Raw genomic sequence first — 15,310 nt, 5'->3', positions numbered from 1 at the left:
CACTATCCGGACTTTTTAGAAATTTCGTCTCGCAGAATTTCTATTTTCGCGTAAAATAGCAACAAACCCTCCGGATAGAGCAAGAGTTTCTATTCTACATCCGTAACTTCGAATTGAAATAGAAATAAAAACGCCGTTGGAGATGCTCTAACGTGTTTACCAATTCTACTAACGTTACTTCAATTGCTCTTATTTTTAATATATAATAACTTATTACTAGTATTTTTTTACCAAAAATTGCTTTTAATATTACATTTAGAATAACTTATTACTAGTATTTTTTTACCAAAAATTGCTTTTAATATTACATTTAGAATAGTGTAACGTGTTTACCAATACCACTACTTCGATTTGCTCTTTTCTTTTTATTTCTTTTTTATATAACGTATATTATTTTTTACCAAAAATTGCATTTAATATTAAAATTAGAATTTTTTTATTATATTTTCGTTCGTACATCTACTTCCATTCTATCGATGGTTGGACACTGTCAATACCCAGTCAGAGTCATCATGGTCGCTTGGGCTTGGATCAGCGCCACAAGAATCGCATGCATGGACGGGCGCTTGGCTGGGTCTTCTTGGAAGCATGCGGCCATGAGCGCCGCGCATGCTGGTGGAATCATGTGCGTGTTGGTTGCATTCACGTCGAGCCTCCCGCCTTCCAGCACCCGCACGGCGGCCTCGTGGGCCGAGAGGTGTTGGAACGGCCGTTGCTCTGCAAGGGTTTCCCACATCAACACCCCAAACGAGTACGCGTCCGACTTAGTGGAAAACGCGTACGGCGGCTGGAGCGACTCGGGCGCCATGTACTTGAGCGGGCCGACGCCGTCTCGAATGAACGACCCGCCGACGGCGCGGTTGACCCGGCGGCACATGCCGAAGTCGCACACTTTGACGCGGCGATGCACGTCCACCAAACAGTTGCGCGCGGCAATATCGCGGTGAATGAACCCGCCATCGTGGATGTTGAGAAAGCCCGCGGCGGCATCCACGAGCATTTGCATCTTTTCCCGGCAAGTGAGCGCGGCGCGGCCATCTTCGAGGTTGCCGCCGGGAACGAACTCGGTCACGAGCGTCAGCGGCTTGGAAAGGTCGGTGGATGCGCCGACAAACGGCACGATGTTGGGATGATGGCCAAACATGTTGAGCACTGCGGCCTCATGGCGAAACTCGTCGACGATTTGGTCGGTCGAAGTGCCGAGGTCACTGGAGCGAATGGTCTTGACGACCACGTCGCGGCCGTTGTAGTCGGCGCGGTACGCATCGCCAAAGTACCCGCGGCCGACTAGTTCCTTGAGTTGTAGCGATGCAAACGGAATCTCGTCAAACGTTTCGTCGAGTAGTTCCAGCTCGGCTTGCAATGGCATCATGAGCATATCATCGTTGGTACGGCCTTGTCTCGTTGTAGGTGGCTGTGGTTGGTGGTTGCCAGACACAAACACAAACGCACGCAAGTGCAACACATTTGTGCCAAACACAACTGTGGCTTTAAACACGACTTGGCCGGCGGCGACGGTGGCGGACGCGACGACGGCAAAGTGCGCGGCGGTGGGCGAGCCAGACCACGTCAGCGCCTGTGTGGTGGCGCCATCTGTGACAGAGAACCCCGCGGGGACCTCGAGGGACACGTGGGCCCGCGCCCCCCGTCGCAGGGGGAACAGCACGTCACGGGACAGCTGCGACGCCGCGGGGTCGTGCTGTGACGCTTCGTCGTGCATGTCGTCGCGCTGGGTGGCCAGAAACGCCCACACGGCAAAGGAAAACTCGGACGCGGGCACGACACACGGGGGCGCATACGCCACCAAATGCACGGGTTCGTCCTCTGGATTGGGGGCAACGAATGCAAACGTAGGATGAAACGACAGATTACCACGACCATCACCACGACCACCATCCCGGACGACAAAGTTGTCGGAAGAGCGAGTGGATTGGGAGGTAGGAGGGGCCAACGATCGAAAGACTGGGGGAACCCCCCCCGGGTAGAAAGTTGCTGGCGGTGGCGGTACATACGACGATGATGATAATGATAATGGCGAGAGGGGGGGGATGAAGGGGGAGGGGGCAGTGGGAGGGGAGAGGCGGTCGTAGGCAGCTGCCGTGGGGGACAGCGACGACGGGGAAGCTAGAAACGCTTGACTGTACGCGACTGGTGAGCCCCACGCGGCGGCGGCCGCCCCCGATGTGCCTCGGAACACGGGCGAGTTGAATTCGGGCTGGAAGCTGTGGGTGGGCGGCAAGTAACTGTTGGACAAGGTGGCGTTGTCAGGGGGATCGACTTCGTTGTACGGGGCATAGGGGGTCGGTAATAATACAGCAAGGTGGTGGCTCGACGATGACATGGGAATTGACATTGCACTTTGCTCTTGTGGTGGTTGGCGGTGGTGGTGTAGGTGTAGGGAGGCAATGTCGTTTCGATATTTTTCACGGCGATCTTCGAATCCTTTGCGCTCCTTTTCCAAGCGACGGCGGAGTTTATTGTTTGGGCCTTGAGCGAGCATCTTGGTGTACTCTAAAATGGATGCTTCTACGGTGGCCAAGTCGGTCTCGAGGGTGGCGAGGGCAGCGCTGGATGCTTCGGCGTTGCCCGATGAGGACGGCAGAGGGGCCGGCGGGGACGATGAGAAGTCGTGCGGAGGTTGAGATGACGGCGCAACGGATATGGATGGTTGGAAGTGATCCATTTTGGGAATGGCGGCAGTGTCATCATCGTGATTGGTTGTGGTGTCGACCGTGGGGATTCCGATCACATGTAGGGAAAGTGGGATCGTGGGGATGGAAGTAGTAGTTGAGGGGAGTGGGGGCAGCGGAGGGGAATTTTCCCCACTCGACACCACAGCGGCAATGGGGGTCGCTGTGCGATCAAGTGGGGAGTTTTCCTCGTTGATACAAATCTCAACAGTCATAGTATCGGTGGTGGTTTGATGGGATGCGGCAGTCTCGCGGGTCAGAAGGGGGCTCTTGAGGTCACAAAGCGATTCATATGTTGTCTTGGCAGGACCATCATGATGATGATGCAGCAAATGCGAGTCTTCGCTGTCGAGAGATGCGGCGGAGGAGGTGGCGCAGTGGACGTCGAAGGTGGCGCGGAGAAAGTAGAGGCTCACCTTGACGACGATGGCGCAGAGCACGGAGCCGACCATGAGGCCTGCGACGATGTACAACGTCCAGTACACCAGCACATCCACCGTCAACGAAGTGCCAGAAACGAGCAGGGACTGCACGCCTAGCCACCAGATCCATAGCGGCGCTGTCGTGGCCGGCAACACGACGAGAGTTTTCCACGCCAGGATGTACATGGAAACGTACTGAATCGTCTCTATGGAGGTGTTGCCAGGTTCAAGCCTTGACGGAGGGTCACCGGAGACAGTCGGATCGACGAGCGCAAGCAGGCTGAGTTCAACGCGCCAATACACCGACAGACTCCGCGAGGCCACGTCTAGACATCGACCCATGCATCGTTGGAGAGCAGGTTCGGTGTACTTGTGTGGAGGTCGGGCTTGCAGGCTGACGAAGATTGCGAAGGGGACACTCAGCACGACGAGGACGATCGCAGCGAGATCGGCCACGATGGTCCACGGGTAATTGCAGAGGAAGAAAAGAAGCGTGCGCAGATGTGAGTGGCGGTCGCCAAGACACCAGCGCACGATCGATCGGCGGCGCGACGGTGGTGATGGCGCGAATTGCCTACCCAGCGTCACGAGGCTGGTGGTCGCCATGTGAGTGCGGTGAGGCAGATGACATGAAAATTCATGATCTATTATCCGGATAATAATCTATACGAGTACTGTGTTACCGGATACAGTAGTCTGTGTGATTTCATTGGTCCAATGGCTCACACCAATAAGAATTTATGCATTCTATTGATGCAAAGTGCGTTTTATAGGTACGTATAACCAAAGGATCAGCACTCCAGACATCTGCATTACCGCACGATCTAGAAATGTTCATGTGGCACAGAACTTCACGTTACTATATCGAACTCTCAAGCGTATTCCAAGCAAGTGGGCGAGAGGTATCTATGCTTGGTGATGACGTTGGTATCGTTGTGGCAGCTAGCACTGAAATGGGGATTAATTACTGTAGTATACATTCCCATGGTAAATTCGTGACGCTTTGAGTAAATAATGAAAAAGCAGTTCATTTGACTCCAAAGTACTATTAATAGTATGAATAATTCATTTAATTACTGTATTTAAATACAGTAAGTTAGTTCTTTTGACTCCAAAGTCTATTAAAATAGTACTTCGAAGTATTAATAAATACATGTGGATGATTCGTCAACATATTAGCCAATTAAATTGCACATGTTCATTCGTCAACATAACAGCCAATCAAAGCCACGACCCAAATCAACAAAACAAATCTACGCATTTGTATGCCAATATATACTTCAAGTCATATCGCGATAATTTCATTCACACTTCCTAACGTTATTATTAATATTAGTACTGTAGTACTGGTATGTATAACCTATTATTAATTATTAATACTACTAGGTAACTAACTACAGTAGCTTTTATTCAAGGAAACCTTGTTATAGTACATACTCGATCCGTGGGTCTGCTCCATAACGTCACCTACCATGGTACTAGTAACTCGAAGCACACTGTTTTGAAGGTGCAGGTACCTAACTAACGTTACTGTGGTTACAAGGGTTGAAAAGTAGTATACTCTAGAGGTCGGTGATGTCGCCTTCGTAGCGTGCGACCAGATGGTCCGAGATCTTGGGGGACACGCGGACGATGTGGGCTCCGCGATGTTCTGGGTTCGTGATGAAGACGCAGCCTTGGACGCCGACTGAGGCGGCAGCTTCCCGCATCGCGTCGGCCACCTATGCGCAACACATGTCAAAAACTACTAGGATAAAGTATTATGTCGTTCGGTTTACCTTGGTTTCATCTCTTTCGGCGGCGACTTGGGTGAAGATATCCCCCGACTTGCCCGAGCAAATGGCGAGGACGGTGGGTCCGGCACCGCTGAGGAAACATGCGTGCGCGCCGGCTTCCAGCGCGGCATCGACGAGGGGAAACAAGTGCGGGTATTGCTCGGCACCGCGCTGCGGCTGATGCAGTTTGTCTTGAGTGGCGTGGCGGAGCTCCTTGTAGTTGCCATTCCGCAGCGCGTTGACGAGAATCGCGGACCGGCCGATGTTGAAGACGGCGTCGGCGCGGTCAATCTATGGACACGGATATGCGTTGAGGGGTCGTCGTTGCATCTTGTCCGCGGAAGCTTCCTCGCAATATGGAAGGGAAAGCAAAGTACCTTTTTCGGCAAAATCGATCGCGCCACACTAGTTTGGCCCGTGGTTTCGGGGATAAACAACACGCATTGCATCGTGGACGGGAATTGCACGCGGGACGAGTACCATCGGTCGTCTGTGAAGATGCCCTGAGGATGCACGAAGCACCAACATGCAGAAGCGTTGAGAGGAACGTCATGATTAGTACGTATGATGGGTTTTACCAGTTGAAGGCCACCGTAGATGCACGGGGCGACGTTGTCCGGGTGTCCTTCGATGTTTGCTGCCTGAACAGGATGAATGGTAAGCTTCAATTGCAGGGGGGCGATGAGAAGAGAATGTTTTTTACCAGTTGCAAGAGCTCTTCCTTGCCAAGTACAGAGAGTTCGTGACCGGCAATCACAAGACCGGCAATGATTCCCGCAACGATACCGGCAGAACTGCTGCCCAACCCGCGCGCAAATGGAATGCGATTGCGGCAATGGATGCGCAGCAGCGGCAAGTCCTACACGCTATACGTCAATACAACGATCCACCTCCATATGCATCTCATAGAAACTACCTGTCCCGCAGCGTTGAACGCAGCTTTGAGCCCCACAACAATCAAGTTTGTTTCATCCGTCGGCAACACGTCGCTGCCTTCGCCTTCGTTGGTCAACGAGAACGCATCCGCTCGTTCGACAGTCAACTCGTTCCAAATATCCACGGCCATGCCGATGCAATCAAATCCAGGACCCATGTTGGCCGTCGTCGCCGGCACCCGCACTGTGACCGAGTCTTTCGGTCCAAATCCACTGCCTTGCCCTTGCACGAGACTCAGTTTACGTGGGCCTTTCGACGAGGACGCAGCAGGCTTCGTCGTGTTCTTGGAGCCGACGTAGTAAACCAGCGCAGACAGCGCTAGCGCCACTGCAACCTTCGTGCCCGCGTCGTTCAACATGCCTGGCTTGAGCTCGACCGACGAAATCCAAAAGTGATCCTCAATTGCGAGGAAGTATCCTTCATCACAAGAAAATGTTGGCATCAACCCTCGGTAACGTTTTCAATCAGGTATATTGGCGAAATGATTTTTAGTACTTATTCTTTGTATGCAATTGTAAAACTCCACTGTATTCGCTAAAGTATTCTTATTCCCGCCCGCTGATTGGTCCATTCATGTTGAACCTCAATCAGAAGATCGCGCAAATGGGCGGCGGTGACACGTTGCCAACCGGGCGTGAACCCACCATGACGCCGTGGACTCATACACGACTCCATGGACACATCCAACGAACGTTTACGCCCAATGCTCTCTGTCCAGCATGGCGCTGAGTCACCCACCCCCTGCATGCATGGGGTGGTTGGTACCTTCAACCTCAACCATGCACTGGAAGACAGCGCGTCCAACCCGTACATACTCATGGACGTTGCTACTCCTCTCGGTGGGGTGACGATGGAATTGGCTTGCATCCCAACAAATGGAGATATTTCACACATGCAAATCGAAATCAAGTTGGAAGTCGGGCGAACGTTTACAAGGGTGCGCATGCCGACTGCATATCTCCATCCCCATGTACAGTACGCTCGACATGTATGTGCGTAGTACATATCCAAGAAAGGTCGTATGTCCATAGGGTATTATTGCACCAGCGATCAAATCTGCTGCATGATTGGCATGTCTTCATCCAAAACAAAGTCATTCAAGCAGCAGTCCATGGAATGTTCTATTACGTTGTTGTCCCTATTCCACGAGCGCGCGGTAGATGGGGAGGTACATCTTGGACGCGACGAACTCCTCCAAATTTGCGCCCTTGCGGAGCACAGGTGGGCTCAACGCTAGGCCGTCGTCCACGGCACACTGGACCACCGCCGTCGCCACCTACGAAACAAAATGCATACCATGATGAGACCACCCATCCACTCAATCCATCCACATCTTCATAGCCACACGATGCTTCTCCACAACCATTCGTCCGTCATCCATGGACAGCAGTTCGTGTCTGCATGGCCACGACACAGGATGCGGTCAGTCGTACCTTGAGCGACACTTTTCGGATCTGCTTGACACTGGGAAACACTTGACCCTTGGCAATCTCTTCGGGGGTCATGCACGTCGCCAATGCTTGCGCGGCCACGTACAACATGCGGTCCGTCACGCGGGTCGCGCCGCACACGACCGCGCCGAGACCCACACCGGGGAAGATAAACATGTTGTTGCACTGGCTCACCACGTACTCGTGGCCGTTGTACGTTACCGGTGCAAACGGAGACCCTACCCGCCATCACAAGACGAGTATGATATATGCATCGTCCACATGGGAGTCCTACCACTGGCAAACACGACGCGGCCGTCGGTCCAGTCGTACGCTTGTTGCGCCGTGCACTCGGCGACAGACGTCGGGTTGGACAGCGGGAACACGATCGGCATCTCCACGTGCTTGGCCATTTCGCGGATGCATTCCTACGCGCGATTAAAAGACACACATGAATCCAAGTGTTGAATTTAGTCAAACTATAGGAAACATCCGGATAACCGATTTCTAAAAAACAGGTTGGTGTTGATTTTAGGATATATATATTAAATACAAATTAGATCATTATTGTGCTTTCGAGTGAAATTTCGTGTTGTGGTTTCTCGTTGAAATTTAAATCGATTTGATTGGCTACCTCAGATGAGCTCAAAATTATTAGCCAATCAAAACCTTCTCAATGAAATTCAACCAATCAGATCGATTGTGGATCAGTTTGGTCGGCGCGATTCGATTGCACCCCAAATTTGTATCAAATCGGCAATAAATAAAAAATCATTTTTATACAGATTGGAATCCATATGTCAATATCATGATATTCAAATAAGTTATACAAAGTAAGTTCTAAATACAATGATATTATTATCAAAAGCTTCTAGTGTTAAGCAAAAACACCGCTCAAGATAATACTGATGGATACACAGGGGAACGACGACCCTATGACCCACACCAATACTACACTATGAAATAGTACAAAGGTACATACAATAGGCAGCCCACTGTTGTGCGAGTGCCAATACAAAGTCGATCCAAGTACACAAAACATCTCACGCAAAAACGTCGTCTAATAACACATATCCTAGCGAATCGCGTTTGACACGAACCTCTGTGAACGCGCCACGCGCCGCGCTGAGCCCAAGGATCATCGTGGGTTTTACTTGCTTGATCACGTCCAGCAAGGATGTCTTGTCCGTGAGGTCGGGGCGGGCAAAGAACTGCTGCCCAGACGTGAGGTCTGTCCTGGATTCTCCAAGGAGCCCGAATTGGTCAAACACGTAAAACCGCTTGCGGGCGTCGTCGAGCTTGGCGCCTTCTTGCAGCATGCCCTACCCCTTGTATGAGTCTATATATATATATATATCGATGTCAAAAATAGACCCAGCAATGTCGTACTTGGAGCAACGTCGTGGACACACCGAGACCAGCACTGCCCGCGCCGAGGACGAGAATGCGCTGCTCTTTCAACGGCGTGTTGACCCGAAGACAGGCCGAGAGCGCGCCGGCCAACACGGTCGCGCCCGTGCCTTGGATGTCGTCATTGAAACACAGTTGCTTCAACCGATACGCATGTAGCACGTCCGCCGCATGATCACTACAACCCATCATCATATTATTATTGTACGGTATAGTGAGGACACGACTAGATTTGGCGCTAGGAATTGGAAAGGCTCTCGGGTGTATCAACCTCGTTTAAAACCAAAATGCACTTATAAACTAATTTGAGCGTTTCGCCCAAATGTGCCAATTTTTGAAGAATACTGTTGAAATTACCAATAAATCAAGAAAACATATGGATATAATGAATGATGGTTGCAACAATGTAAAATGGTTGCAATATGATTGGCTAAAATACATGAACGTTCACAATGATACCTCTTTCACTTCGATATATACTATATTTCGCAGGTTCGCGATTGTTAGACGGTTCATTATAGATATGGAGATAATATTCTAAACTGGAGCGACATGCAGAATGAATCGGCCGACAGAACCAAAATATATACACAAGAATCATTGGCAAAATAAATTTTAGCCAATCAGAGATTGCAGGAATCATCCTCAACATCGAATTTAGTGTGTGACTTCAATTAGTGTAATACCACAAATCACCACAGAACACCTTTTTACATACAAAAGTTATCAGTACAAATAGAATAATCGATCGATAGATTTTTGGCGATTCAGCGTAAAGTGTTAATTTTGAGTAAAAGGACAATATCGCCAATCACGTATCAAACAACTTGGTTTGTACCTGGAAAAGTCTTCAAACTGCACAAGCGCCTTGGGCCACCGATGGCGCACCGCACGCATAAACTCGTCCACGACGCTGTAGAATGCTTCGCCTACAATGGCATCGAATGAATGGGCAATCCACTTGGTATAGTGGGAATAAAAGTACAACTGTGGGACCACCACAATGTGCTTGTTCTCGGCTACATTCGTTACCTTCGAGACGGCGGTGCTGCATGCCGAGGTAGTACGGATCCTTGAGGTACGTTTCGTTGTTGGTGCCCAAGTCGAGCACCACTGGGAGCACTTTGCGAGGGTCGATGCCGCCGGCCGCCGTGTACAGCGCCAGTTTGCCGATGGGGATGCCCATGCCATTCACCTATGTCATGACCATCGACGACGCGATTCATTCCCTTGAAATTATTACATACAACTGGACTGTCAAATCCAACATCAAAACATCAATCGATCTTTCGTCGCTGATAGAGTCGCACTCACGTCCGGAGGTCAAACTCCCCAGGCAACTCCCCAAGGCAAATGATTCTTGTCAACTTGGAGCGACGTGCCGTGGACACAATCAAATGGGCAGAAGTATTTAGCCAATGAGATTGCAGGAAGTCATCAGTTCCACGAATCAACAATTAAATAGTGTGTGACATAAATTAGTGTGATGGGTTTCAGTACAAAAAATCGATCGATGGACGCGCCATGAGATTGCAGGAAATCATCAGTTCCACCAATCAACAATTAAATAGTGTGTGACATAAATTAGTGTGATGGGTATCAGTACAAAAAATAGTCGATCGATGGACGAAAAGGCCAAATTTTGGCTCAATCGACAAGAAGGATATCGAAATAAGCAACGTTACAAAGCTAGGACAAATACAGGCAACAACGACGTACGCCCAAATCGCCAAGACCCAAAATGCGACTGCCATCCGTGACGACAATCACTTGCACGTCGTCGCAGGGCCAGTTGTACACTAGGAAAGCACTGATGAGGTGTCTTTGTAGAGAGAGAGAGATGTGTATGATAATGGGGTACCCATGGAACCAAATTGGGACTTGTCTTCGGCGCTAAAGTACATGCCGCGGGATCGGCGAAAGATGCTGCCGAATTTTTGACACACAAGGCCCACGGTGGGGGTGTACACGACGGGAGCTACAACATACCGGATCAGGTCGGGGGAATGCAAATGCGCGCGCGACGGGATGTGGACGTACCCATTTCCTCAATATAGTCGATGAGGAGGCGAAAGAAGAGCGTTTCGTTGCGGTTCTGCAGCTCCGACAAGAATATGTTCTTGCGGAGGGGGTTTTCCTCTTCTTGGTACAACGAGTATAGTTTTTCCAGCTGTAACTTCATGTTGAGGCGGCGAGGCGGGACGAGGCCGCGGAGACCTAACCGATCCCGTTCGGCGTGCTTGTATCCCGTGCCTTTGTTGAACAGTGGGTCGTGAATCTACCACAACAACAACGATACACGTTACGACCTATCCCGATCGTGCCGATTGTTCATGGAAGCATACGAGATCAATGCCTTTCTTGCCCGTCCGCAAGGGCGGCAGGAACTTCTTCATATTGGTCGACGCACGCGTATACGCTTCTTCTTCGTCGTTGACGTATGTGAGGTTCGTCGTGAGGTCTGCGAACTCCGAGGACGACGACGCATGATGCCGAGCAAACCGTGGCATGAACGCTCGCTTGATCACCGCCGCACGCAACATGATGGTGTCGGTGGAAAATCACGAAATGGCGGAAAGGGGGATGTCCCTGAATGTGAAGCGACCGAATCCAACCAATCGGCGGTCGGCACCGTTAGATGACCGGGGCTTGCAAATTAAAACTCGGATTTGCACGTTAAAGCCACTTGAAAATAGGTCTTTTGTCCGAATTAAGTAGATTGCAAGTGCATTTTGAAGGCAATACCTAGTTGAAAGCAGCATTTACCCCAATATATGTTAGGTTGCCAGGGCGCGAGGCACATCTTTGGACAGATGTGTAGACGACGACAGAGGTTCATGCAGTGTGGTTGGATGATGGTTACGCGTGATTATGAATGCAGATGCGCACAGCAACAGCCTCGTTCAATGGGAGGGTGGTGTCGTGTTTTGCAATGACCTATGTAGGTACATGTAGTACTGTGATCAACCTCGTCGAGATATATTTATGAATCCAGTCCAATGTCGGAACCGGTTCGCACACACGCTGTTTGGGCTCGACTTGAAGCACGACATTTGTAGTGGGGTACATATATACTGTACCAGTTAGTGTACACTAAGAGTAAGGTACTGTAGAAGCCGACTACCGGTAGTAGTATACGTATATGTTACAGAATTCATTTGCCATCCGAGCGGGTTAACCCTCTAGGATAGACGAGATTTCTTTATCTAGCAGAACTGCCTTTTGGAGTAAGCTTCAAATCGGATCGCTCAACCAACCAAACTACAGAACACGATTCAAGTAGCCAATCAAAAACTTAACAAGCAATCTTCAACATCGAATTACACGTGTAATTCGATGACTGTACTGTAATGAACTATTACAAAAATGCTTGCCATTCAATACAAAAATTCAACATACAGTAGTAAGTACACTGTAAAAATTATGAGATCGATCGGTGGATTTGGCAGACCAGCAAACAAGTCCAACTTGTGGCTGAAAGGACACTACAGTACGTATTGACTGACTGCTGCTAAGTTATGATATTGGCACGCATCAGTTTTTTATCATGATGGCTGCTAGCAATACTACTACAGTACTATGTGAATTCGCTATGAACTTCCAAAACTCGCATGGTTTTCAAATCAACGTTGAAGCACGCTGGAGGTTCTAATTGGCTGAGTACACGTGTCCTTTCTGAAATAGCCAATCAAAAGCCCTCAAACTTGAATTGGCCAATAATAACGTCGATTCGTGATTCAATATGATGCAATTTTTACTATAATACTAGTACGGGCAAACAAGTTGAATAAGATAAAACCGTGCACGTCCACCAATTCTTAGCCAATCAAAGCATCACGAATAGTTATAATTCAACGCGAACTGTAAAAATACTTCATCTTGCATCCGTAAAATCACGGCGAGTGCCGTAATTTTAGGATGATTTTTTATTAAGAGCCGGTCTGGCAACCTCCGGATAACGCCATTTTGGGCCGTATTATGGAAATTTCGAGCCCCAAAACTCCATTTTTAGACCAGTTGCCATTTTGACAACTTGATGTGGTGCGTCTGGCAAGATTTGAACATATATATATGTTATTTCATTTTGCCAAACAAATTCCAATTTCAAAAAAAGAGGTGGAGGGTTCTTTTTTGTAACTGCAACTCTATCCACAACTCATTTCGCGCGCAACTCGATCGCCATGAGGATGCAAACAATCCTTGCAGGCTGTGCCGCCTGGTGGGCTGCCAACTACGTTATCAAGGAGGCATGTCATACTTCCGCTCTGAAGGGAGATGAATGGATCTCGGAACTTCTCCTCGGCAATCCTCGGCGCTTCCGCAACCAGCTCCGCATGTTGCCAAGTACCTTCATGATGCTCCTGAAAATGCTTCAAACGAAGTACTCATTGAAGTCAAGCCGCTTTGTCTCTGCGAGAGAGAAGCTTGCAACTTTCCTCTACGTGGTGGGACAAGCAAACTCGAATCGTGGGGCGCAGGAACGATTCCAGCGCAGCGGTTGGACTATCACGCAATCGATCAATGAGGTGGTTGACTCAGACTACACGAACCCCTTCATTACTGTAGTGATAGGTGCTGGATGCGCTACTGCGGCTATATGCTGTAGTCGTGACACTTCCCAGCAAGGACATACCTTACGAAATCCACTCCAATCCCAAGATGTTTCCGTTTTTCGAGTATTGCATCGGCGCATTGGATGGAACGCACGTCCGTGCAACGCCTCCTCCAAGTGCCCGAATGGCGTTTCGTAATCGCAAAGGATTCATGAGCCAAAACGTACTTGCGGCATGCACGTTTGACCTTCGCTTCGTGTACGTTTTGGCGGGTTGGGAAGGGTCTGCGTCGGATGCTCGTGTCCTGAACGATGCTCTCATGACAAAGGGATTCTCCATCCCGGATGGGAAGATGTATCTTGGTAATACGATATCTGCATGGTATGCACTTTACAACACGTTATATGTAGGCGATGCTTGGTACGGACTGCGCAAAAATTTGTTAACACCCTACCGTGGCGTTCGCTATCATCTCCGGGAGTGGGCGAACGGGAATCAGCGTCCTCAAAACGCCAAAGAGCTTTACAACCTTCGTCACGCACAGCAACGAAATTGCATTGAACGCATTTTCGGGGTCTTGAAAAAGCGATTCAAGGTTCTTGAGTATCCATCGGAATACCCCTTTGCTACACAAGTCAACTTGGTGTATGCGTTGTGCGCGATGCATAATATCATCATGGAGGTGGAGAGTGACTCTCACTTCCTCCAAAAAGCCGACGAAGCCAAGCGAAAGCGAGACAAGAAGTATCAGCAGCGCATGACACGCAGTAGAAGTCGACGACCACGCCGATCTGTACCGCCGTCTGATGACTGTACGGCCGAAGCTAGTGTCTTGAGGGATTCTATTGCGAATGCCATGTGGCAGCAATATACCAGCACTTTGCAAGCTAGACAATAATAATGAAAATGCTTCTTTCATTATAATTTTAAATGGAGTTCTTGTGCACCCATGCATCCCGAGCATCACCGCGCAATGCCATAAATATCGTCGCGTTGAAGCCTTCGCCCATCAAGTCCGCCAAGGCTGCAATTTGCAAGCCGTCCATGTATCCGTAGTTCTCAATCAGGCAATCGATTGCCTGAGTGACTCGTGCGTGTGGATCGGGTTGACTTGTCACCTTCGAAGCTTCAACTTCGACGAGCTTCGCAATCGCATCGCCGATAACGGCACCAGCGCTGCGCTTGTCACGCTTCCGCATCTGTTTTTGTTTCTTTGGTGGAGGTGTCGGGTCATTGGAGCTGGCGTCCGAGTCTTCATCGTCTTGAACAAGCTCGCTGGGTGGTGCAAACACGCTTTGGGGTATTGGAAGTGTTGTTCCTGTTGCTTCGACGGTAACATCCATGTCGGGCTCGAGCACACCTGGCGGCATGAACGCGAAACGGCCGTCGGCATACGATCCTTCCAAGAGCATCGCAAGTGTCTCGAACAGAGGGAACGGTGCAGAGCGAAATCGTTTGCAGTTCGGGTTCGCCTGTGATAAGTTGGATTGTACGTGTATCATCAGGATGGCTACCTTGATGATAGACGCCCAAACATCATCCGGCGCGGTGGGAAGTTGAAGCTCGCTGTTCCAACCAAACCCGGAGTTGTCGCGTAGATACTTGACGTCTTTGTAATCTCGTTTCAGCTATATACTAAAGAGTGAGTTGTTATGATGTGGCGTGACTTCACAACGTACACAGTCCAAGCGCGACTTGATCTTGGACGTGTGGTACATCGTTACAAATCGCAGGTTGAATGCTGACGTGACTTCTGCCCAGGCTTCCTTCTTGAAGCCAGAATCTGAGCGCTTGCCCTTGAGGACCTGAGCCTGCAGCGCAGCGACGAGAAACTCATCTCGCTCAGCCGTCCACGACGCCCGAGTTCCGTCCACGCTTGCCATATTTCGCAGCTTTCTCTTTGTGGTGTTCATTTTCGTTCAATTGTACTTATTTCTACAGTTTTTATGCTCACTTGGATTTAGTATGAACTCGAGATATGTGAATTAAATTGTAGAGGCTCTACAATTTTGTGTCCTGTCTGGAAAAAATGGACTGCAACTCTGAACGAAATGGAAAAAACCTGTTGTGGCATTTCGAAAAAAACTCAATCCG

At 49.5% G+C, this 15,310-nt stretch overlaps 5 protein-coding genes across 6 annotated transcripts; 1 reads left to right on the top strand and 4 right to left on the bottom strand.

The window, feature by feature from the left end:
* Nucleotides 1-407: 407 nt before the first annotated feature.
* Nucleotides 408-3,728, bottom strand: H257_12384 (serine/threonine protein kinase). The gene has a single exon (XM_009839561.1). The coding sequence runs from the start codon at nucleotides 3,716-3,718 to the stop codon at nucleotides 491-493; it is 3,228 nt and encodes a 1,075-aa protein (XP_009837863.1). The 5' UTR covers nucleotides 3,719-3,728; the 3' UTR covers nucleotides 408-490.
* Nucleotides 3,729-4,471: 743 nt separating this feature from the next.
* On the bottom strand, nucleotides 4,472-6,204 carry H257_12383. 2 transcript variants are annotated; one of them, XM_009839560.1, is made up of 7 exons: nucleotides 5,804-6,204; nucleotides 5,591-5,746; nucleotides 5,466-5,528; nucleotides 5,265-5,390; nucleotides 4,891-5,178; nucleotides 4,630-4,833; nucleotides 4,472-4,579 (listed from the first exon to the last, which is right to left on the bottom strand). In XM_009839560.1, exons 1-6 carry the CDS (start codon nucleotides 6,179-6,181, stop codon nucleotides 4,675-4,677), a joined length of 1,170 nt encoding a protein of 389 aa, XP_009837862.1. In that variant the 5' UTR covers nucleotides 6,182-6,204; the 3' UTR covers nucleotides 4,472-4,579; nucleotides 4,630-4,674. The 2 variants fall into 2 exon arrangements, with proteins under 2 accessions (XP_009837862.1, XP_009837861.1); XM_009839559.1 differs by having other exon boundaries at nucleotides 4,472-4,833.
* Nucleotides 6,205-6,916: 712 nt separating this feature from the next.
* H257_12382 (hypothetical protein) lies at nucleotides 6,917-11,236 on the bottom strand. The gene is made up of 11 exons (XM_009839558.1): nucleotides 11,009-11,236; nucleotides 10,704-10,941; nucleotides 10,525-10,641; nucleotides 10,383-10,462; nucleotides 9,696-9,858; nucleotides 9,502-9,592; nucleotides 8,643-8,841; nucleotides 8,354-8,575; nucleotides 7,549-7,681; nucleotides 7,257-7,492; nucleotides 6,917-7,099 (listed from the first exon to the last, which is right to left on the bottom strand). Exons 1-11 carry the CDS (start codon nucleotides 11,204-11,206, stop codon nucleotides 6,962-6,964), a joined length of 1,815 nt encoding a protein of 604 aa, XP_009837860.1. The 5' UTR covers nucleotides 11,207-11,236; the 3' UTR covers nucleotides 6,917-6,961.
* A 1,614-nt stretch (nucleotides 11,237-12,850) lies between these two features.
* Nucleotides 12,851-14,114, top strand: H257_12381 (hypothetical protein; the record flags this gene model as incomplete). Its single annotated transcript, XM_009839557.1, has 3 exons — nucleotides 12,851-13,189; nucleotides 13,236-13,578; nucleotides 13,627-14,114. 3 exons carry the CDS (start codon nucleotides 12,851-12,853, stop codon nucleotides 14,112-14,114), a joined length of 1,170 nt encoding a protein of 389 aa, XP_009837859.1.
* A 28-nt stretch (nucleotides 14,115-14,142) lies between these two features.
* Nucleotides 14,143-15,099, bottom strand: H257_12380 (hypothetical protein; the record flags this gene model as incomplete). The annotated part of the gene is made up of 3 exons (XM_009839556.1): nucleotides 14,143-14,688; nucleotides 14,731-14,844; nucleotides 14,896-15,099. The coding sequence occupies 3 exons, from the start codon at nucleotides 15,097-15,099 to the stop codon at nucleotides 14,143-14,145; spliced, it is 864 nt and encodes a 287-aa protein (XP_009837858.1).
* Nucleotides 15,100-15,310: the final 211 nt, after the last annotated feature.

Source organism: Aphanomyces astaci, assembly GCF_000520075.1.
Source record: "Aphanomyces astaci strain APO3 unplaced genomic scaffold supercont1.40, whole genome shotgun sequence".
Taxonomy (NCBI): Eukaryota; Oomycota; class Saprolegniomycetes; order Saprolegniales; family Verrucalvaceae; genus Aphanomyces; species Aphanomyces astaci.
The sequence above is the reverse complement of the archived record's forward strand: the minus strand, read 5'-3'. Positions and strand labels throughout refer to the sequence as shown.

Bases quoted from the DNA above. Each gene is read 5' to 3' on its own strand.
- H257_12384 (XM_009839561.1), bottom strand. From the start codon at position 3,718: ATGGCGACCACCAGCCTCGTGACGCTGGGTAGGCAATTCGCGCCATCA.
- H257_12383 (XM_009839559.1), bottom strand. From the start codon at position 6,181: ATGTTGAACGACGCGGGCACGAAGGTTGCAGTGGCGCTAGCGCTGTCT. The intron at 5,529-5,590 runs GTAAAAAACATT...CATCCTGTTCAG, and splicing joins AGGAAGAGCTCTTGCAACTG to GCAGCAAACATCGAAGGACA. The intron at 4,834-4,890 runs GTAAACCGAACG...TGTTGCGCATAG, and splicing joins CCGAAAGAGATGAAACCAAG to GTGGCCGACGCGATGCGGGA.
- H257_12382 (XM_009839558.1), bottom strand. From the start codon at position 11,206: ATGTTGCGTGCGGCGGTGATCAAGCGAGCGTTCATGCCACGGTTTGCT. The intron at 10,463-10,524 runs GTACCCCATTAT...GTGCTTTCCTAG, and splicing joins GTCCCAATTTGGTTCCATGG to TGTACAACTGGCCCTGCGAC. The intron at 7,682-8,353 runs GTTCGTGTCAAA...AATCGCGCGTAG, and splicing joins CGCGTGGCGCGTTCACAGAG to GAATGCATCCGCGAAATGGC.